A 23,634-nucleotide genomic window follows, 5' to 3' on the forward strand; every position below is an offset into this window, starting at 1 on the left:
TGTTAACAAAAAGCAAACCACAAAAGAAAAAGAATAAAGAAGTGGCATGTAATATTAGTTTGAATCAGAGGTAGATACAGCAGGAGTTAGAGTTGCTTTGTGTCAGGCACCCATCTCCACAACATGCTTTCTACTGCTCCCAGATTCTGTGATCCTCCCACTTCTTCCTCCCAGGTTGTCTCTGGTTTGGGAAGGACTTTGCCCTGAAGTATGTACTTTGGGGGACACTCAAGGACTGCGCTAGCTCAGCTGTTCTGGTCACTTTGTGCTGTGGCTGCCCCACCCACTGAACCCCTCAGATTAAATTCTTAGTGGTCAGAGACATTTTTTACACTTTTCTCTGATTTCCCAAACATTGAACACTGAGCCTTGTATTGTTTACTTAAGTGACAAATGTTTGTTGATGATGATAACAAGGGGTATGTTTCCTATCAAGTAAATAATTCTCCCCTCCCCATTCAAAAATTCCTCTCTCCTCCTATCTCTCATCCACCCAGGCAGCTCAGCCTTCATCCTTCCCAAACCTTATTCTCCACTGTCTTCCATTTCCCTATGTCCTCTACTGCTAATGAACTCTCCTTCATCCTAGAATTGAGACTCTTACTTATCTTCCATCTTCTGAAGCTCACTGAAACCTTGAAGGACATCACATCTCTGGGAGTACTCTCCTTCTTTTACAACATTCACAAATGAAAAAATGCTTTATTACTGGTAATATTAGACTCAACAGAAAAAAAAAGTTGAAGGATAAGTTGGGAACAGCTCTAACCTTGACCTCAATGCAGACAGATGTATGCTATAAATTGTCATGAGTTATTTAAAATGATAATTTCCTTTTTAAAATGTCCTTTCCATTGTTTTCTCCCTTCAGTTCCTTATGATGACTATAGCATCTTATTCACAAAGAAATTCAAAATAAGGGAACACCCCCATCCCATGGAGCTTAAGAAGCCATTTTTTTCTACTATGTAGCATGACATGACCTTAATGTTATTCTAAAAAGACAATGGAACTACCTAAGGAAGAAGATAATCAGGAAAACCTATTAGTGCATGATATCTCAAGAGACACAATCACAATAAGAATTCCAAGGTCAAATGTAGACTAGAAATACTTTTATTTCGACAAATTTACAAGTCTGTGATGTATGTTTTATTATTTTTGTCTATATCATAATAATTTTTGTCTGTGTGTCCCATAGGACATACAGATGGTTTTGTTGATTTTGATTTTTGTGATTATTAACTATTAGTAATTATTAATTACTAACATTTATGTAGCACTTTGAAGTTTACAAAGCACTTCACAGATATTCTCATTTGATTAATGATTCTTAATAGTTCCATAAGATAGTTATTATAGGTATTATCCCCATTTTACAGATGAAGAAACTAATATTCAGAAGCTTATGTCATTTGCCCATGGCTATACAATGATATGATGTCAAAGGCAGGATTCAAATACAGGTTTTTATTGATTCCAACTCCAGTATTGTAACACTGTAGGAAAAACTTTACATCTCAGTAATAAATTAGGAAAGAGAACTAGTTTGAGTTTTACAGGGAAGGAGAGTGGTATCTTTATACACTCTTAACTACTTCCTCCTCCCAGCTTCAGTATTTTGGAGAACTGTTTTTTATTGTTGTGGTGGATATTTTGACAATTTTTCATAGGATTTTCCACTGTATTGGGGGTATGTGCTACTTGATTGCAGAACAATTAAATAAAATAAAACAACAACAATTAAGAACTCAAGACAAAAGTCTGCTGCCCCATAAATCCCATGAAGGTTAACAAAGTTGGGAAGCACTGAAGAGAGTGTTCATGGTATGCTATAGTGGTAATGGAAGTAATGGCAATCCCACCATGGGAAGGTCAGACTGGCCAGGGTCAGCATGTCAGTTTTAAGTCTCTGAGTATGATAAACTATATCAATTTTCCTTGTCTAGCTTGACTTCCTCCTCCACAATATAGAACCTAAAAGACAGAACTTGTCCCCTCCTAAGCTCTCTTTTCAGATCCTCTGAAAATCTGGTTCTGAGAACCTGGCTTCTATCTCTGGCACTACCTTCTGCACCAGGCTCCTTCCACACTCTCTGATGGGCCAGCTTTCTCATAGCTTCACTGGGGCTCCTGCCTACCTTCAAGGCATATCCAGTACAAATTCTATTTAATTTTCCTTTTCATTTCCATGCCTATAAGAACATACCATTTTTTTTTTTTAGGCAATTGGGGATAAGTGACTTGCCCAGGGTCACACAGCTAGTAAGTGTCATGTGTTTGGTCTAAGTCCGGATTAGAACTCAGGTCCTCCTGACTTCAGGGCCAGTGCCCTATCCACTGCACCACTTAGCTGCCCCAAGAACATACTATTAAATGCAGTATTTTCATTATAGAGAACTACTGTTACATGCACAGGGATTTTTTTTTTAATATAAGTTTTGTTGTAATAAGAATGACAATCCCTTGTTACAATGTACCACCAAAAAGGACATATTTAAATTGCTTTGTTATGTGGCAGAACGAAAATCCACTACCAACATGCCACTGAGTATACAACCCTAACAGATCAAAGACAGTAGGAAAAATCCCAGATATGCCAAAATATTTATAGTAGCACTTTTTGTAGTTGTAGAAAAGTGGAAACAAAGTTGGTATCCATCAACTGGGGAAAAGCTTAAAAATTATGGTATATGAATGTAATAGAATATCACTGCACTATAATAAAAAACAAATATAAATAATTCTGAGTAACCTGGAAGAATTGTATGAACTGATGCTGAGAAAAATAAGCATAATCAGGAGAGCAATATACTCGGTGCTTACAATAATATAAAGAAAAGCAGTAATGAAAGATAAAAGAACTCTGATTAATACAATGATCATGATCAACTGAGGTGGTGTTCTATACGTGAGGGATAAACCGTATATTGTCAGGCATGGCCAATGTGTTGGTTTGTTCTGCTAACTATATTTCTATGTTATAAGGAAAAATTCTATTGGTGGAGGTGGTGGGGTGCAGATTGTTAGGGAAATCACATGTAAAACAATAAAACATACACACACAGACACATACACACACATAAATGAGGAGTAACAGTGAGGTTTTCACTGGCCTGAATATTGAACCAAAGGCAAGGTTATTTCTCCTACTCCAAGATTCATAATAAAGACAAAAATCTGTCCCAGGAAAGTGAAGGATAATGACTGAAATTAATTTAGCTTTGTTCTTGTTTATATTAATTTGCACACCAAATTAATAACTAAATTAATTAATTTTATATTGATTTGCACACCAAACCATGATCTACATGGTTAGAAAGCATTTATAACCCTATGAATTGGATAACTGGCTGGGACAACCAAGTGCAGTTTGGATCCAGATACAAGCCAAGAATGAAACTCATAGTTTCATTAACTGCCCCTCTCAGGAAGAGGTTTTCTAGTCAACACACACTAAGCAGATGGGAGTTTAAATACCAATGTGTGGCCCCTAAGACAACGGGATCACAGATTTACAGCTGGAAGGAACTTTAGAAGTGATCTAGCCCAACAAGCCTCCTTCTTTATTTTATAGTTGAGAAAAGTGAGGCCCAGTGTGGCTAATATGTAGATCAGAAGCAGCTCTGAGACTGAGATTTCTAACAACAACGAGCAAAACAATGCATAGCAACGATGACATAATCTGGAGAGATTACAAGAACAGAAGAGATGACGTACCCAGAGGATGTAAACCCCATAGCCTCAGAGTTGTGAGCTGCTGTGGCTATATACCCTATTCACACAGGTCCCTATGTATGTGCCCACCAAATGCTTGGTGGTGCAATGCAAAGAATGCTGGACCTAGATTAGGAAGAACTGAGTTCAAATTTAACTCTGTCTTCCTCAGTTTTCTCAACTGTAAAATGGAGATAAAAATAACACCTACCTTAAGGGGTTGCTGTGAGGAACAAACGAGATAATATTTATAATGAACTTAACAGCACAGCACCTGGCAAACAGTAGGTGCTAAATAAATGCTTGTTTCTTTCCTTCAGATCTAGGTATGTGCCTCTACACGTTTTCTGGACAGTGTGCCCTCCTGGTCCCTGGTCACATGTTTTCTATATTTGTCCTCTCTTCCCCAATGCAGAATGGTGCTGTGGAAAGAAAGAGCTGGCTTTACAGCCAGAAGTTCTTGTGGTTCAAGTCACAGGTCTGCCACTTTCTATCTGAGCTTTTAGGCAAGTGACAACCTCTCTGATCTCAGTTTCTTCATATGTAAAATGTAGGGGTTAGATTAGAGGACCTCTAAGGTCCCTTTCAGCTCTAAAACTATGATCTAGTGTGATCAGGGGAGAAATCTTCTCTTTTCATTTTATTTGCTCTGTTGTTTGATCAAATGTCTTTTGTTCAAACCGTATCCCCTGGCTAGTAAAAGTAAATACTCAAGTGAGAGATGGAGGGAAGAGGAGAAAGCTCTAGAGCATTGTTTAGAATAAATGCCATCCTACCTACAGAGGACCTTGAAACTGATCTAACTTTGGAGGAAGGGGCATATGAAAGCGTAATGGGCCAACCTGATTCAGGGTGGCAGTTTGCTGGTTTAGGTTTGGTGTCAAAACACAACGAGATGTGAGTAGTTTATTCAACAGTTAACAAAAGGAATTTTCCTTAACTGCAGCATAAAAAGGACATTCACCAAGGATCTTCCAGTATTTAACTTAAGTAAATGAGTCCCCTCAACTCCCACTTCCAATTCCATATGGAAATTCAACAGAATAGGATGTGATAATTCAGATAGTCTTGGAACATCCTCCAAGTTAGAAGGGCCCCAAATCCAAGCTTTTTTATGCCCTGAAGTAAACTGGAGCTCAATAAGGCCAGAGGTCACTAGAAAGGTGGATTTAGAGAGATGCAGCTCAGGCCTTAGTCTCATGGGCCAATCTCATTCAGAAAGCAGTTTTGGCCTCTTTCAGAAGGGGAAAAAAAAGACACTAACCCATGGGGGAGAGAGGAGGGAAAATCCAAAATGGTGGGCCTATCAAAGGGGATATTCCTAGGATTAGAGACAGCAAAACAAACAAAAGATATTTAATATATCAGGAAAAATGGGTTCTTGCCCTGGCTCTGATACGTAATAGGCATATAACTTTGCTATTTACTTGCTAAAACCAAGTAAAGTTTCTCTGTGTCTTTGCTTCCTCATTTGTAAATGGGGGTTGAAAAAACCTGCCTTATCTATTTCATAGAGTTGTTGTGAATAGCAAATCCAATGGAACAGACATTTAACATAGTGCTACAAAGCACTATGCTAAGTGCTGGCGCTTTAGAAACACAAAATTAAACAGTACCTGCTCTCACTTTAAATTCTATGACTACAATATGTATGTAAAGAAGTAAATAAAAAGTAATTTGAGGAGGAAGAGAGCCCTAACAACAGGAATAAGGAAGGCAGAAATCAGTAAAGGTTACATCTCAGGCATGGAGAAGGAGAATCCCTCAGGATCTGATAAGTTAAAGATAGGGATTAGATCTGTGTTTCATTATTATAGGGAACTCTTGGGAGAGGACCCTTCCCTATCAATGCAACCTTCTCTTTCACATAAATCCTTAGCTGCCTAGAGCACTGAAAGGTAAGTGACTTGCCCAGGGCAACACAGCCAGAAAACGTAAGAACTGGAACTTAAACCTGGGTCTTCCTCAATTCAAGTCGAACTCTCTAGTGCCACCAAGCCACTGTAAAGTTATTTGAAAACATAAAGTCATAGGGTGGCCATACATATAAATACACACACATACATACATACACACATACTTGTGGAGTGTTATTATCATACATAACCAAAATTCATACAACTGTCAATAAACCTTTTTATTACAAAGTAGTATTTCTCCACTCTATTTCCCCACTCTGACCTCCCTTCCAGATGTTTAAAATAGCTGTCTCAGTAATCTTTACAATATCATAAATGAGGCAAAAAGGTATCAGGATTGGTATTCAGATAAAGTAGAGGGTCAGCAATCTTTTTAGCCCTGAGTATCACTAATGGAGTTAAGCAAAATCTATGGGTGACATGACAGTTGAGGTTGGCAAATACCGAGCTATGGGCTGAATCTGTCCTGTTGCCTGTTTCTGAATGGTCCATGAGCCAGGAATGGTTTTTACATTTTTAAAACAAAGTTTCATTGGGACACAGGCAAATTCATCTACGTCTTGGCTGTATCTGTTTTCATGGTACAAGAGCAGAGTTGAGTGGTTTAAACAGAAACCATTGGTGGTTCCCTCAGTCATTCACATTGTTGTTGATGCACTACCAGTCACAGGGATGCGGTTATAACTCAACAGTGATTTGAGTACCACTCCTTTTGCCATACTGAGATGTCTTTTTTTTTTTAATTCCAGTGTATACTTATCATGTCAATTAAAAAAAAAAAGAAGAGGAAAAAGTGTTTTATTATGATACATTGAACTCAAGTCTGAGATTGAAATTTTTCTGAAGAAGAACCACCCTCAACCACTATTATTGAATACTCAATGGCTCTGAAAATTAACTTTTGCTATAGACTTGTTTCTTAATGAATTCAACCTAAAATTATAAGGCAAAATAGCATTTATATGTGAAACTTACACTATGGTAAAATTCAATTCAACAACTAACATTATTTAAATCATAAGTAATGTCAAGCTGCTTTATATACTTCCCATACTGTCAAAAGTTAAAACAAGAAGCAAGATCTCCATTTCCTCACATATTTATTTACAGCAGACATAATTTCTAAGCTAAAACTATAGTTCTAGAAGGCTTTTTTTGATGCAAGTACAAAAGTACCAAATTTCAAAATCCATTTAATTGTGCAATTAAGGACTACCTACCTAACCTTCAATGTTGAAGTGATTAATTTGTAATTCAGTGATATGCTAAAAGACAACTACTGAGGCAGTGGTGCAAACAATATAGCACCACCCCGAAGTCAGGTGGACCCAAGTTCAAACCTGGCCTCAGACACCTGACACTTATTAGCTATGTGACTCTGGGCAAGTCACTTAACTCCACTTTCTCAGAAAAAAAAAAGACAACTATCAAGAGAAGAAGCTAATAAAATTCTTTAATGCCTCCCAAGTTATGAATATGCTCAATTAAAATCATATATTCCTGGATTGATATCAGTATCTGGAAGTACCTATTTGTGTGAAGAGATATTTTTCAAAGATGAAATGCTTAAAATCTTATTACGGATCAACATTAGCAGATGAAAATTTGCAATAGTTTGTGATGATAGAGAACACTCACGTCAAACCCCAAGTAAGTAAAATGTTATCTCCCAAAAAAGAATTCCATTCTTCTCATTAGTAGACCTGTACTACAAAATGATGGTACTCAATTGTCATTATTATATCTTGAATATCATCAACAAAAAATCTGTGGAAATTTGTTTATATTATATGTGTGTGTGTATATACATACATGTACATATACATACACATATACATATACATATACATATACATATAATAACCCTAGATTTTGACTCAAGGCACACAAAGCCTAAAATACTTATAACGAGGCCCTTTACAAAAGAACTTTACTGACTTTCCTCTAGAGGCCTATGGTTGCAGGCTAAGATGGCAAAGACAAAAGAAGGAAAAAGTCTTAGTAGGGAAAGAAGACTGAAAGAACACAAAAATGAAAGAGCAGAGAGTCATATATAATGCCCCAAATTGCTTCAGATCCTAGTCAGTAAAACAGGTCCACTTGAGATAAAGAGAAACAGAAAAAACTTAAGAAAGTCATCAATATCACGTAGCTAATTAGACAGCTAAACAGACTGGAGAGATCCATGGTAAATGAACTGAGTCTGGAGCAGCATGTGCAGCAGATAAGATTCTGCCTTGCTTTCTGGAGCCACTAAGGCAGAAAGCAACAGTCTGATGCACCAGACCAGGAAGCATCAGTGTGTATTCTAGTCTGAGCACTGCCACTCACTGGCCATGTGATCCCAAGCAAGTCACAGATCCTCTTTGAAGCTTCCTCTTCTTATATGATAAGTACAACGAAAGATGCCCTGACTAATTCATAGCTTTGTTGTTAGGTCTAAATAAGATAATAAAAGTGAAAGTGCTCTGTTGGTGGAAAGAAGCTATACCTCCTAAGAGGTACAACTGATACTGTTATCTTTCTCTAAGAATAGAGCTGATTAGGGGGTAGCATCATTCCATCCACTCCCCCTGCGGAACAGGAATGCCTTCTGGTATTACTAGTGGACATATATCATAATTATCATAAATATATAAGTTTTTATCCCTAATATAGTGACCAACATTGCCTGGAAAAGTTGGCAGTCTCTGATCCTAGTAACGATAGACAAGATGAACGCTTAACAGCTGACTAATTAAAGATGAACGGAGTTCAAAGTCCAAATAATTCCTAATCTGTCTTCCTTTATTGTGTATTTACTACAAAAATTAAGGTGCATGCTAAAGGATTCCCTTAGAATTCAGTAAAGGGAGTGTATGGAGAAACATAGAAATAAAAAAAAAAACTAGTAAAAGTATAACTCAATATTTCCTGTCATAATGATATTAAATACCTATGTTCATATTTTCTCTCTCTCTCTCTCTTTTCCCCCCTTCCTTCCCTCCATCCTCTGCATCCCCCACCCCTTAATAAGCTTGATGAGGGAGAAAGACAACAAATATGAAAAATTAATTAACATACTGAATAAGATAATTTTGCAATCTATTTTCTCCCAGTAAAGAAACAGTTAAAATAATCATAGCAATGAAGTTTCTTTCATGAATGCATGCTTTATGCATTTACATAATTTCAAAGAGAAGAGGAAAACTTGGTAAAGCTGGGTTTATTTATGTTTATATCTCCCCATACCCCACCATATATATTTTAACAGAACCTGTCTTTATCTTGTATACTTAAAAATACATATAGAAGTAATCCTTTCATACTTACCACTGTACCAAGAAACTGAATACTCATGTATCCACCTGCTTCTCGAGAAAGACACTGAAAAAGAGAGATATAATAATGAATCAGTAGCCTCTCCAAGTATACAATCTGGTCAAAACAATGAAAAAAAAAGAAACCATTTTTCTTAAAAGTCCAGGATGAAGCTTTCTCCATCCAAAGAAAATTCACTTAATGCAAATAAAATTTATTTCATGTGAATATACTATTAATTACTTTAAAGTTAGTTATTCATTTATTCTGCTTGGACACAGGAACAGTATTATTTGAAACATTCTAATTTGGACTTGTAACTAGCTATTCTGGACAGCAAGCTAATTCTCACCTCCTGAATTGGTACCACTTTAATACTAACCAACTTTTGAAAACTATTCTTTGCATAAGTTCAATGTATCTAGAAATGACATTGGGATAGTTCCAAGTAATAACTTTTTTAATTTTAATATTCTAAATATGACCCTGGGAAAAAAGGTAAGTAGCGTTTCCTAAGTATCTAGGTAATGCAGTGCATGGAGCACTGGACTTGGAGTCTGAAAGATATCGGGCTGATCACAGCCTCACACACCCATTAGGTGTGCCGCTTCACAAGTCATCAAACCACTCAGCCTCAGTTGCTTCATTTGTAAAAGACATAATAATAATAGCACATACTTCACAAGGTTATTAACAGGATCAGATGAGATACTATATGCAAACCACTTTGCAACCTTAATGCATTATATTATTTCCATGGATTTAATGACCATCTCTACGCAAGTGACTCCAAAACCTCTGTAACTAACTCTCATCTCTCTTCTAAACTCAGTCTGGCATTTCCTATTGGAGATCTTCACCTTAATGTATCACAGTTAGGCAAAAGACATTTATTAACTGATTAAATATGTTCCAGTTATGTGCCAAATGTTAGGGATACAAAGAGAAGCAAAAACAGTCCTTGCCTTCAAGAAGAGTACATGCAGTTGGGAGAGAGAACATGATTAGGTACATATAAGAAACATACAGAATATATGGGAGATAATCTGAGAGAGGAAAACATCAGTGAGTGGCACAGAAATGAATGAGAAAGGTCTCCTACAGAAACTGGGACTTGAGCTGGGTCTTGAAAAAAGACAGGGAAACCAAGGGGCAGAATTAAGACAGCAGAACATTCCTGGCATGGGGATAGCCTGTGCAAAGGCACAGAGAGGGAAGCTTAAGCATTGTGTAGAATGAATAGCAAGCGAGCTAATATAGCTGTGTTATAGACTCTGGAGGTGATTACAGTGTAAGAAGACTGGAAAGGTAGCTAGCAATCAGGTTATGAAGAACATTAATACCAAACAGAGGAATTTAAATGTGATTATGAATTAAATGGGGAACTGCTGAAGCTACTAAACAAGGAAGGGTCAATAGCCAGTCCTATACTTCATAAAAACCATGTTGTCAGCTGAGTAGAAGATCCGTCTGGAGAGAGGTGAAACAAAGCAGAGAGGTTAGAAGTCTACTGCATTTGGAACTATGCCCAAAGGGCTATAAAACTGTACATACCCTTTGATCCAGCAATACCACTACTAGGTCTGTATCCCAGAGAAGTAAAAAAAGGGAAAAGGACCTATTTGTACAAAAATATTTATAGCAGATCATTTTGTGGTAGCTAAGAATTGGAAATTGAGGGGATACTCATCAATTGGCGAATAGCTGAACAAGTTGTAGTATATGATTGTGATGGAATATTACTGTGCTGTAAGAAATGATGAGGATGATTTCAGAAAAATTTGGAAAGACTTACATGAACTGATACAAAGTGAAGTGAGCAGAACCAGGAGAATGCTGTACGTAGTAACAGTAATATTGTACAATGAAGAACTGTGAATGACTTAGCTATTCTCAGCAATACAAAGATCCAAGATAATCCCAAAGGACTCATGACGGAACATGCTACCCACCTCCAGAGAAAAAACTAACATTATCTGAATACAGACGGAAGCATATTATTTTTTACTTTTTTTTTGTTTGAGTCTTCTTGTGCAAAATGACTAATATGGAAATGTTTTCCATGATTGCATATGTATAACCTATATCAGATTGCTTACTGTTTCAGGGTGGAGTGTGGGGAGGGAAGGAGGAAGGGATAGAATTTGGAATTCAAAACTTTAAAACAAAAAAAATGTTAAAACTGTTTCAATATGTAATTGGTGAAAAATAAATTATTATTAAAAAAAAAGAAGGTATTGCAATAGTCCTGACAAGAGTTGATGAGGACCTGAACCAAGGTGATAGCTATGCAAGCAGAGAAAGAAGAGAATGTATAGAAAGTAGAAACAAGATTTGGGAATGGATTAGATATGTAGAGTTAGAGTAAATGACTGAGGCTGTGGTCCTGATGGAGTAGGACCATGGTGGATAGTAATAGTGAAGTATGGATCTGGGGATGGGAAGGAGGAAAGATAAGTTCTGTTTTCAACATGATAAGTTCAAGATGCTTACAGGACACATCCAGCTCTCAGAACTCCTCATCTAGATTTCCCTGTTTCCAGCTGAGGGTACCACTCTCCTCATGATCATTCAGGTTCAAAACCTCAGTAGTTATTCTCTTCTCTTCCCTCTCCCTCCATCACATACAAACAGCTGTTTTGTCTTATTGTTTCTACTTCCAGATAATTTCTGGCATCCATCCCCTTCTCTCTTCTTACATACTCACTTCTTCTACCATCCCCCTGTTTTGCCTCTTACCACCTCTTTCCTACACTATCTCATAAGCCTATTAGTTAATCTCCCTGCATCTAGCCTCCCTCTTCACCCAACATTCACACAGCTGTCAAAGTGATATTCCTAAAGCATAGGTCTGACCACATCACTCATCAGATTAAAAAAACTCTAGTGGTTCCCTTCAAATACAAACTCCTTTAATTTGGCATTTAAATCCTTCACAACCTGGCTCCAATCTATGTTTCCAAGCTTATTATACATTATTCCCCTACATATACTTTATGTTCTATCCAAAATGGTCTTTCTTTTGCTCAGAGATAACACTTCATCTCTTATTTCCATGTGTTTATGCATTCCCTCTTCACCTCCACCTTGTAGAATCCTGAGATTCCTTTAAAGTTCAGCTCAAATACCAATATAACATCTACATGAAACCTTTCTGACATCCCAACCAGTTAGTGCCCCCCAAATTACCCTGCATTTATTTGAATACATATTTACATATGTGCATGTTGTTTCTCCCTATATAAAGTAAGCTTCTTGGGCTCAAGGCCTTTCAATTTTGTCTTTGTACCTTCATAGCCAATCATAGCTCCTGGCATATAGTAGTCATCAAATGAATCCTTTTTGATTGAGTCATCTATCCTGCATACTGCTGCCAAATGACAAAAGATGGTAAAAGTCCATGTTGGAGGGACTGCAGAAAAACAGTCAAACTAGTGCAGCTGCAAATTGGTCTAGCCATTTTGGAAAGCAATTTGGAATTTTACTCAAACAGTGACAAAAATGTCAATACCCTTTGAGTCAGCGATTCCACAGTTAAGCACACAATAGTAGAGCAGCAAACCTAATAGCAGCTAACACATACGTATCTCTTTAAGGTTAGCAAAGCCCTTTACACAGATTATCTCATCTGAACTTCACAACACTGTGAGGTAGGTTCTATCATTACCCTTATTTTAAAGATGAGGAAGATGAAGCTGAGAGGCATAAAGTAATTTGCTCAGAATCACAGAGGTAGTAAAAGTCTAAGGCAGGATAAGAATTTGGTTCTTCTTGATTCATGTCAAGCATTCTATCTATACATCAGAGGTCAAAGACAAAATAAAAGATCCCATATGTACTAAAATATTCACAGCCATACTTTTTGTAGAAACAAGGTGGATACCTATCAGCTGAGGAATAGAGAAACAAATTATAGCACACAAATGTAATAGTATATTATTGAAGTACAAGAAATGATGAATATTAAGAATTTCAAGAAAAAGTTAGGGAAAGTTTACTTCCAGGGCAGAGTAAAGCAACCAGGACATTGCATAAAATGAGTATAAAATATATATATATATTTTACGTAAAATATATATATATATTTTAAGTAATATATATATATATATATTTTAAGTAAAATACATAAAAACAATACATAAAATGAGTATAAAAATACAGATAGGAAGAAAAACCTTAAAACTGAAAGCTATATAATTATAAAGACCTAACATGTACACAGAGAAGAGCTGAGATAATGCATTTCCCTTTCAGTCTTTGTAGAAATATATTGTATATGCTGTTGAGTTCAAAGTTAAGATACAGGATAGCTCTGTTGAACTGCTGCTTTTCTTCTTTTCTTTTATTCACTATTACAAGGGACGGCTCACTGGGCACAGAGAGAAGGATGAATATATTTGGAAATAAATGTAATATAAAAATAAGATCAATAAATTTTTAAAAAAATAAATTCATTAAGACTTAAATGCATCCTACATATAAAATAATTATATTATTTGATATATGGTACTTTTATTGTGAAGCTGGGCATAGGTGAAAATGTTGAAAACAATGTTAGAAAGCAGTACGAGGACAAGGAATGTAAACTTTTAGGAATGCAATTTTTGTAGATTATACAGAAAATATTCTATAAAGCATGAAAACCTTCCTCAAGAAGAATCAGGAGGTACTGGGCATCACAAATACTGAAAAAAAAAATCACAAAAAAATTAAACACTATATTTTAATGAATAGGACACAACTTTTACTGATGTGGAAATCATTCCTGAATCAGCTGTCTATGTAGAGACACACTGATTTGTTAGAGAAAAGATAAAAATTAATAAAAAATAGAAAAAAAATTCCTTGAAAGAAATGACAACAGAGAGGACATCATTTTACACCCTTTAAACATTAAAATCAAGCAGGACCAAAAAAAATTAAAAAGAGCACCCATGTTCATTAACGGTATTTGTCATAGTCATGGAGGATATTCAACACAGAACCCAAGTCTAGGAGGGATTCCCTACGAATGATGATGTCTTTCTGAAGGCTCTTCCTTGTAGATGAGGTTGTGCTAACTGCATCAAACTCAAGTATATTACAGAGCCTCCTAAATGAGATCCATAATCTTTCTAAAGAGAATAACCTAAGAATCCACATAAGAAAAAACAAGTGAATGAAGAATGTCTATAGTCCAGATTATGATATTCAGTTGAATGGACAACCAACAGAATTCATTAATCTGTGTGAATGTGTGTACACACACACACACACACACACACACACATTTTGGGGGGATGCAGATACTTCACATGGACACTGTATTGAGCCAAGAACTGAACATGAAGAGGAGAATGGATTGACTGCCTTTGAGAAACTCCAAAGTTCTTTAAATAATGTGGAGATTTTTCCTAATATGAAGGTTCATTTGAAAAAAATACCAACTTTTTTTGGTTTTGTTATATGCCTGAGTCATGAAACATCAGGGTCACCAAAGTACTGAAACTGAAAACTGGGAATCATACAAAGGACAACAGAGACAATCACGGTGGACAGGAGCATTTTCCAGCACATTACAAACAAGGAATTATGATAAAAAGCAATATAAAGAGAATCATCAAAAAAAAGCCTATGTTTGAAAAAGACAGTCTGTTCTGATGGCAAAGACAAGGGATAAGTGAGACACAGCCTATAAGCTCACCAGTATCCTTATGATGTCAAGAGGACTTAATGAAGGGCTCACTCTAGGACCTTCCATGGAAACTCTTCAGCAAACTTATGAAAAGACATTAATAAGAATCAAACAGTACGGATAACTATATGTGGAATGCAATTTACATGATCAGAGGGAATAAGTATATGAGATTATAGATCCACTAAAGTATTAGAACAGTAGCAGATCCCATTTATGTAACATTTTAAAGTTCATAAAATGTTTAACTCACAGCTTTGCAATATGCGTATTATTACCGCTAACGATTATTATCATCTCAATTTCATGAAAGAGGAATCAATTAATGCCTTGCTCAAAGAGAGATGAGACCCTGATCCAAGTCTTTGGAGTTCTACTCCAGTGCTTTTCATAATCCTATCCTAACTTGAAAAGAGTCATAGAATCATGGAATAATAAATCTGGAAGTGCAAGTGACCTCATGGGCCATTCAGTTTAAATGCTTTATTTTACAGATCAAGAAACTGAGGCTAAGGGAGGTTAAGGAAATTGCCCAAGCTGACATGGATATTAAGCATCAAAGGTAGCATTTAAATCCAGTTCCTCTTACTCTAGAACTAGTGTTCTTTCTACAATTTGAAACAAAGCTGTGAACAAAAGATATGAACAAAGATTTAAAATGAGTAATTTAAGAGTATTCCATTATGGATTTCTACTGCTGCATGTAAGCTATCAAAGTTACTGTCTCCCTTTTCTTTTCTACCCTTAGACTAGGTAAAGCATTAGTATAATGACAAGAGCTATGTTGTAAAAGCATTGGGCTTGGGATTTTGGAGACTAAGGTCATACTTATGGCATGCTAGCTATCACTTGTCCTTGTCTCTTTTTATGATATTTTGATTCTTTGGCAAAAAGGAAACCAATAACAGTCTCATTCATTGAAAATAAAATGTACTACATCACACGTCAAATGCTTTACAAACCATTATAAACTATAAATTTTAAAAGTTTAAGAATATTACTACTACAAGAAAAATCATGGTTTTCTCTTTTAGTCATGACTTTGGGTAGGTCACTTAATTTCCTTCATCTCCAGCTTTCTCATCTGCAAAACGGGGCGAGGGAGGGATAAGACCAGATGACTGCTGAGGCCCTTTCCAGCTCCAGGCCTATGATCTACAATGTCCCTTTTGAGTACAGCAGTATATCTAGAATATAGAGGATACACACACACATGCGAAGACATGATTTTACAAGGCATTGATTACATATATTCACAGTGAATAGAAAGCTAGATTCTTAGCTGGAAAGATACAGATTCTAGTCCCACCTCAGACACACACTCCTATTACCCTGAGTAAGCTGAAGAAGAATTACAGATGAGAGATGGCATCTCCTCACTAGAGAATACTCTAGCCCAAATCAATGAAATCACAGCTCTAGATGCCCTTGGTCCCATGCAAATACATGGAAATCAATAGATTTTTAAAAGGTATGTTGCATTAATGATTATATAAAGTATGCAATAATATTAGCCACTAATGAGTGGTGATCAGCTCTTCTTTTTTATTGCATTCTGATTTTATTACCTTTTGCATATATTCATCCTTACTGGACTGTCATTTTATCACTAACAGGTTATAAACTGTTCACTCATATGAACATATAAAAGAGGATGTGCCAAAATCTGACATATTTCAATAATAATGATTAATGGAATGGAAAATATGGAAAATAAAATTTCCTACAAAACCTGACATTTATTTTTATGAAGGAAACAGGAATATACACTTTTCCGACACAGTCTAGGATAAACACAATCAGGTTTTGGAAAGTGCAAAGAACAAAGTACCTAAAGCCCACAATAAGTCTAGTGTGTGCCAAGATAAGCAAGTCCGGACCATTCGATAAGCTGTTAGCAAACGGCAAAAAGAAAAAAATTAAGGACTTCTATCATGAATTATACTCCACCCACCTTAGTGGACTTTCTCCTGAGAACATTTCATTTCCAATTTCCAATTTCCCTTTCATATATACGTATAAGAATATACACAGATACGTGTGTTTTTTGTCCCTTTTTATAGCTATTTCAAAAACCCACTTTTCCCTTGCTGAGTTTCTCTCTCGTTAGTTATGATAATATTTTTAGAAGTCAAATGTGTTTAATGAAAAGATTTCATTAAAGTAAGAAAGTAAGAAACTCCACTTAAAATTAGCCAAGTCCCTTGATAATGAAATGCATATCAAAAGGTTGTAAAGACAATATATTGAAATATACTAAGAACTTCTTCAGAGTGTATTCAAATCAAGGACAAATCCACCTTTAGAAGTAATCTCACCTAAACAGTATCAGGAATAAATAGTAATATTTTCCTACTTTTCCATGTCTCCCTATTTGATGTGTTTTTAAAGGCCTCTAGTACCATAGCTTTCTTATCAGTCACCAGTGCAGCTGCCTGCACTATCTACAGAACTGACCACCCTCAGTTTTTATGCTATTCAGAATCTGCTCCTACGAAGCCACAAAATTTAGTCCTCTACTGAATACACTGGAAGAGAAAAAAGAAGGAGACATTTTCCCCTTAGGCGTATTAAAAAAGGCAATGCTAAATCATAAAACATGTTTTTAAAATCCAAAAAGAAAACTGAGAAGCTTTCTGGAACCAGATTACAAAAGCAGCAAGTACATTATCATAATTAATGTTTCAAATTACAGCTGTAAATAAAACTCAGCTGTTAAATGTGATTAGATTTTTTTTTTTTGAAGCGTACTAAAAGGAGTTATTTCTGTTCTACTGGTGGGCTTACTTCTGAGATTTGTAACTGTAATTGATGTTTTCAGAAAGTGAAAAGGAGATGGTTAACAATTATTCTTTCATTTCCTACCTCTTTAGAAAAAAACTACAAGTCTCTACTTATTCTAAGTTATATATTTACATATACTATACATCTTAATAGATGGTTTCATACTGCATGGGATAACTGGAGAATAATCACATGTATATAGTAAGAAATAATGGCTAATTACTTGCAAAGAAGAGAGAAGTGTTTTTTTTTAATGTTTATTTTCAGATCTAAGGCATAAGATGACTACTACAAAGACTACTCCTCTTTCTGTTGGCCAATTATGAGCAAAAATTAAGCCACATTCCGTAATGAAGTAATACATGATGTGCATGAGAATACATTTTGCATCATTAGCTTTTACATTTACATTCATTTATAAAGATTTGAAACAGAAGGAAGCTTTCCCCAGATGTTGTAGATGACTTCTGAACTAAAGATCTGAGAGAAATATGATTTAGTTTTAACTGTCATTCTCAGATTCACTTTCTCTCTCCCCCCCTTCCCCTTGCTCAAACTAAACTGTTTATATAATTTTATGTGTAAAAAATTTACATTCTCTACTCTGAAAAATAAAAAAAGAAAAAGAAATATACCAAAAGAACAACAAAATCCTACCCTAGGATTTTGTGTATATTCTTTCTCTCTGGGTATAAAGATAGGTACACAATATTAACAAAGAGTTATGTTCCTCCCCATGTCTGGATGCCTCCCCAAGTTTCTTTCTTTGTGTGGAGCTTTCTATTACACTGTCCCACTACATATGTTGAGTTGTCATAATCTATTCAATACTGCAATTATTTCAGGAATCTATTTAATCCTGTATTTTGCACTAAATGACAAGAGGTTCATGTGACACTATTTCAAATTCTTCTGCTTTAACACAGAAAATTAGTTCCACTTAGTTGGGTATCAATGACCTATTCAATATAGGATGCAATAGTGCTACAAGCAGCTCTCTACTGTTATTGGCAATAAATTTGTTATCTTTGGTTGAAAATGTATTTAAGCAAGAATAACCACATGAAAAGGAAAAAAGAAAACAGAAAGCCTCTCAAAGGTACAATATATTAAAAGCAGCATCACACAAATGCATAAATTGTTAGACCTTAGCAGGATCTCAACATATTTTCAAAAGTGTTTAGATACTCTTCAGGCCTGCAGACAACCTGCTGTGAGCAGGTGGAGAGAAGAAATCACGCCACACAAAGAAACAGGCCAATGGCAGTTATTATGCTCTACTTGCAAATGTTCAAACAACGTGACTATGCTAAATGAAAATTCAGTAAGTAAATCACCAACAAAAAACAATATATTAAATCCCAGAAGACAGATTACATTGTACAAAATGGAAAACTAGATGTGTTGTCCAAGGTAAAATTGGAAGTCCTCTTTCAAGGGGAAAAATGACACAAGTGGAACTCAATTCACTATTAACTACTAAGTAAACTAAGTAAACAAAACTAAGTAAAACAAAACATATTGGTCTACTTATTTAATATTGCCCAAACTCCAGGAGTATAGTTTGACAAAACATATAATGTTATAAAAAATAGAGTTTCTGAAATTTTACGTATTCAACGCAACACATTTTTAAATTCTACTATACTTTTAAATGGTTAATAAAGGTAGCAAATGGCTTTATTCTTTAGGTCATATCAAAATTCACAAGTACCTCTACCATGTAGTTTGCCATTTGAATATAAATTTCTTCTATTATTAATTTGCTTGAATAAAAACTTTTTAAAATTTAAAATTTTTAAATTTAAAATTTGCTTGAATAAAAAAAGACGCAGTTAAAAATGTGCCATTTTTTAGAAATACCGTACTAGTCTAAATCTAAGCCACCACTGAAGGTATTTTACAATCCTAAAATGAGATCTTTGAAAAGTAATATTAAGGATACCACGGTATAATGGAAAAAGCAGTGGACTCTGAATTAGTTGATCAGGGTTTAGGTACTGGTGGGACACTTTCTAGTTATGTGACTGAGCAATTCATTTGACCTACTGTTAGCTTTAGTTTCATTTATAAAATAGGGATAATGACAGCAGAGTGCCTCAGGAACCTATTCCTGGAGTCAGAAAGACAAAGATTCAAATCCTACCTCCACTACTAGCTGACTCTGGGCAAGTCACTTAGCCTCTCTCATCCTAAGCTGTCTCACCAGTAAAAATGTAAGGGATTGGAGCAAATGGCTTCTAAGAGGTCTCATCAAATACTAAATCTATGATTCTAATATCAATGACTGAGATTGAGACAGAGATGACATACTTATCAAATCTGTACATGATAAAGCTGATAGGGATTGCTAAAACACTATCAATGATGCAGAAGAAAAGAAGTATTTTTGTGTTTTTATAAAAAAAAAACTTATTTTTTAATAACTAATTAACTTATTTTTAGCTTTCAACATTCACTTCCATAAGCTTTTGAGTTTTAAATTCCCCCCAAGATGGCGTGCAATCTGATATAGGCTCTACATAAACATTCCTATTAACATTAACAACATTAGTTATGTTGTACAGAAGAATTAGAACCAATAGGAGGAACCACAAGAAAGAAGAAACAAAACAAAACAGAAAGAAAAAAAGCTAGTATGCTTCGATCTGTATTCAGACTCTATAGTTCTTTCTCTGGATGTGGATGACATTTTCTATCATGAGGCTTTTGGGGATGGAAGAAAAGAAGTATTAAGAAGTATTAAGAAGGAAGAAAAGAAGTATTGGTTAGATGTTCTGTAAGCTCCTTTACCAACCAGCAGATGACACTGTCAGCGCTGTACAGCTCAGCTGTTCTTCAGAGCAAGCTCATGAAGGTAGGGGGATTTATTTGATAAAATATATTTTCCAAAGGTTAAATCTTTATTTCTTTTTCTGTACCAGTCTCCTGTGATGGCTTTGCTTTTTTATGTTCTCAAAAAAAAAAACAAAAAACAAAACAGTGTTACCAGAAACATTATATCTGAATCTGTTCGCCACAGATTAGAGAGGACATAATGAATCTGATGAATGTCATCCAAAAAAAGTCATGAGAATGGGAGACTCTACATAACACCAGAATAAGAATGATACTTCAACCCCCAAAAATAAAGGCTTGGATGGGTTGTAGTGAAAGTCTATAATTCAAGAATGGTAGACCCAGAAAAAATAGTGATTTGTTCATCAAATACCAAAAGTATTAAACTGTGGAGATACTCCTTATGGCACTAAATAGGAAAATCAAGGCCAAGTATAACAAAGTACTACTTCACATAGGAAATGATATACCATGTAATTTATTATTCTCAGACGTTAGGTAAAGGTGGGGGATGGGGGGAGAGAATCCTAGACTGCCATGATCCATTCATGGATGACACAATTGTCTGTGTTGGTAATGATGACTGTGATGAAGATAACAAAGTTCTTCAACAACGCATCCCTGGCTGTCCCTGTCAGAGAGACTACTGAAATGAGTGGATTAGAAGTTCTAATTATCATTCTGAACAAAATCTTTGCAAAAATAGACATACTTATTTACTGTCTCTTTCAACCAAATGAATGGTTCCATATATAAATTGTTGCCATGAAGCTTGAAAATATATTGTGGCCTATTTAAAAGTAGACCAGAGAAGTGACACCCGTAGCAAATATTTTGTTGTTCAGTAGTTTCAGTTATGTCTGTCTCTTCATGACCGCATTTGGGGTTTTCTTGGCAAAAATACTGCCATTTCCTTCTCCAGCTCATTTTACAGATGAGAAAACTGAGGCAAACAGGATTAAGTAACTTGCTCAAGGTCATACAGCTAGTAAGTGTCTGAGGCCAGATTTGAACTCAGAAAGATAAGCCTTCCTGACTGTAGGTCAAGTGCTCTATCCACTGTACCTACTAGTAAATGAGTAGCTACACACACATACACACACAAAAAAAAAGGGGAAAAAAAAGAGTGAAAAGGGAAGAATATGCCCATCATATGATAAATCACAAAATTTCTCCCAATTACTACTCACTGAGCAGTTTCTTCCAAAAGCCAAATATAATATTATTTTAAATATAAACTTATTTTTACAAGCACAAAATACAATACTGAGGAGACATAAAAAGGTAAGTAAGGAAGTGGGCAACAGATATAGTACTGCAATTCTGAGACTCTATGTTCTTTTCATTTTACTGTTACTATATATTTTACTACTTCAATGTGATCTCATTGAAGTAGGTATTTCTTCCATTAATACATGTCACAATTCATTCAATCTTCTCATATGATTTTTTCCCTTTGAATTGTATTAACTTTTTTATATTACCTCCATTTTTAACTATACCCCTTCTTCCTCCTTTACACAAAGAGCCTTATAAACTTTATAACAAAGGATAAAAAAAGACAGAAAGTACTTTAACAAAACTAACTACAAATTAACTGAGTCTGACAGCATATACAATGCTCCATACCTATTATTCCCCCAACTCGGCAAAAAAAAGGTGGGAGGTAAATTTTCTCAACACTTCTTTAGGGAAAAATCACAGGTATGATTATATAGTGTACAATTTTATTTTAGTTTTGATTTATTAGGTACCTGTGTATGCCAAGAACCATACTGAGCCTTGGAGATACAAATAAAAACACAAGACCCTCTGTGTCCTCCTTGGACAATTCAGATAGTTTTCCATTTTGTAAAATGTAATCTGTCTTCTGGGATTTAATATATTGTTTTTCGTTTTTTGTTAGTGATTTACTTAGTAATTTTTCATTTTGCATCATGTTCTGTGGATGTCAAACCCAGCAGAGCTGCAGATGGAAGGTGGAGAGTAGCTCTTTGCTCACGGTCCCTGGGGTCTTCCCAAACCAAAAGACACTTCCCCAGCCACTACCTTATATATTTTCTCCCTTTAGCAGAATATAAATTTCTTGAGGGCACAGACTCTCTTGTGTTCATAGTACAGTTCTTTGTATACATGGGTAGGTGCCTACTAGTTGCTTTCCCTTAGTTTTTTCATCCACACAGAAACAAAATGGAAAACAATGAAAAATAGCCCCTGCCTTTAAGGAGCTTACATTCTACAGGGGAGATACAACATGTAAACAGGTAAGTAAGTATTCCACATGGTGATCTGAGGAGAGAGTACTGAAGAAAAAAAAGAGGACCAAAATAGGCTTTCCATAGGAGATAGCACATGAAACAAATCCTGCTAGTAGCTAGGGTTATCAAAAGACAAAAGAGAGGAGGAAACACTTTCCAAATAGTCAGGAGATGGAAGCCAGATTTTATATTAAGAGAATGGAACAAAGAAAGAGAGAATAGAGGTAATATTGTGAGGTGTTTTTTTTTTTAAACTTTTATAAAGGAATATTTGCTTTGAAGATATAGCAAGGACAGAAGCATAAACATCTCCCACAATATCCCAGGGTCGAACTATCCTCTATACTACCTTGGTCCCTAAGAAGAGTGAGTTCAGACTAAATACAGTTTACATAGCAATGATCTCACCAAGCTCATGCTGAAATGCTGTATCATTGCTGGATATCTCAACTACTATTGAGCTGTGTCCTGACGATCACTCTTTGTGACCTCAAAGCAGGACCAGTTGGCTACAAAACCCAGCATGGACTCTGCTTCTGCACCCACTCAGTAGCTTGCTCTCCTGACCTTTGGAAATGCACAAGGCCAAAGCTATCTCATCTTTTAATGTTTCTCTACTCTTACGTTTGAACTTCAAAGTTTCTCTATAGCTCTGGTCTTTTAATCAGAAGTGCTTGGAAGTTCTTAATTTCCATTTTTTTCTCCTATAGTATTATATTCTGCTTTGCTGGGTAATTTATTCTTGGCTGCAAGCCCACATCCTTTGCCTTCTGGAATATCAAACTATAAGTTCACTGCTCCTTTTTAGTGGTTAAATCGTATGTGATTTTGAGTGTGGCTCCATAGTACTTGAATTCTTTCTTTCTGGCTGCTTGCAATATATATATTTTTTTTGACATGGAAACTATAGGTTTTAGCTATGATGCTCCTAGGTATTTTCATTTTGGAGTTTCTTTCAGATGGTGACTGGTAGATTCTTTCTGTTTCCACTTTGTCCTCTGGTTCTAAGAGATCTGGACAATCTCTTTTTTGGTCACAGTATTTAGACAGTCTAATGATTCTTAATTTTTTTCTCCTTGATCTATTTTCCTGGTAAATTATTTTTGCCATGAGATACCTTATATTTTTTTCTATTTTTTTAGCC

At 35.6% G+C, this 23,634-nt stretch overlaps 1 protein-coding gene across 4 annotated transcripts in view; it reads right to left on the bottom strand.

The window, feature by feature from the left end:
• PCCA (propionyl-CoA carboxylase subunit alpha) overlaps positions 1–23,634 on the bottom strand; it is a 473,473-nt gene that overhangs the window by 73,722 nt on the left and 376,117 nt on the right. For all 4 annotated transcript variants that reach the window (XM_027854094.1, XM_027854095.1, XM_027854098.1 and 1 more), the window contains one exon: positions 8,949–9,002. In XM_027854094.1, coding sequence (XP_027709895.1) covers positions 8,949–9,002 — 54 coding nt within the window. The remainder of the gene's footprint in view (positions 1–8,948; positions 9,003–23,634) is intronic.

Source organism: Vombatus ursinus, unplaced genomic scaffold, assembly GCF_900497805.2.
Source record: "Vombatus ursinus unplaced genomic scaffold, bare-nosed wombat genome assembly UNPS02010304.1, whole genome shotgun sequence".
In the NCBI taxonomy this organism is placed as follows: Eukaryota; Metazoa; Chordata; class Mammalia; order Diprotodontia; family Vombatidae; genus Vombatus; species Vombatus ursinus.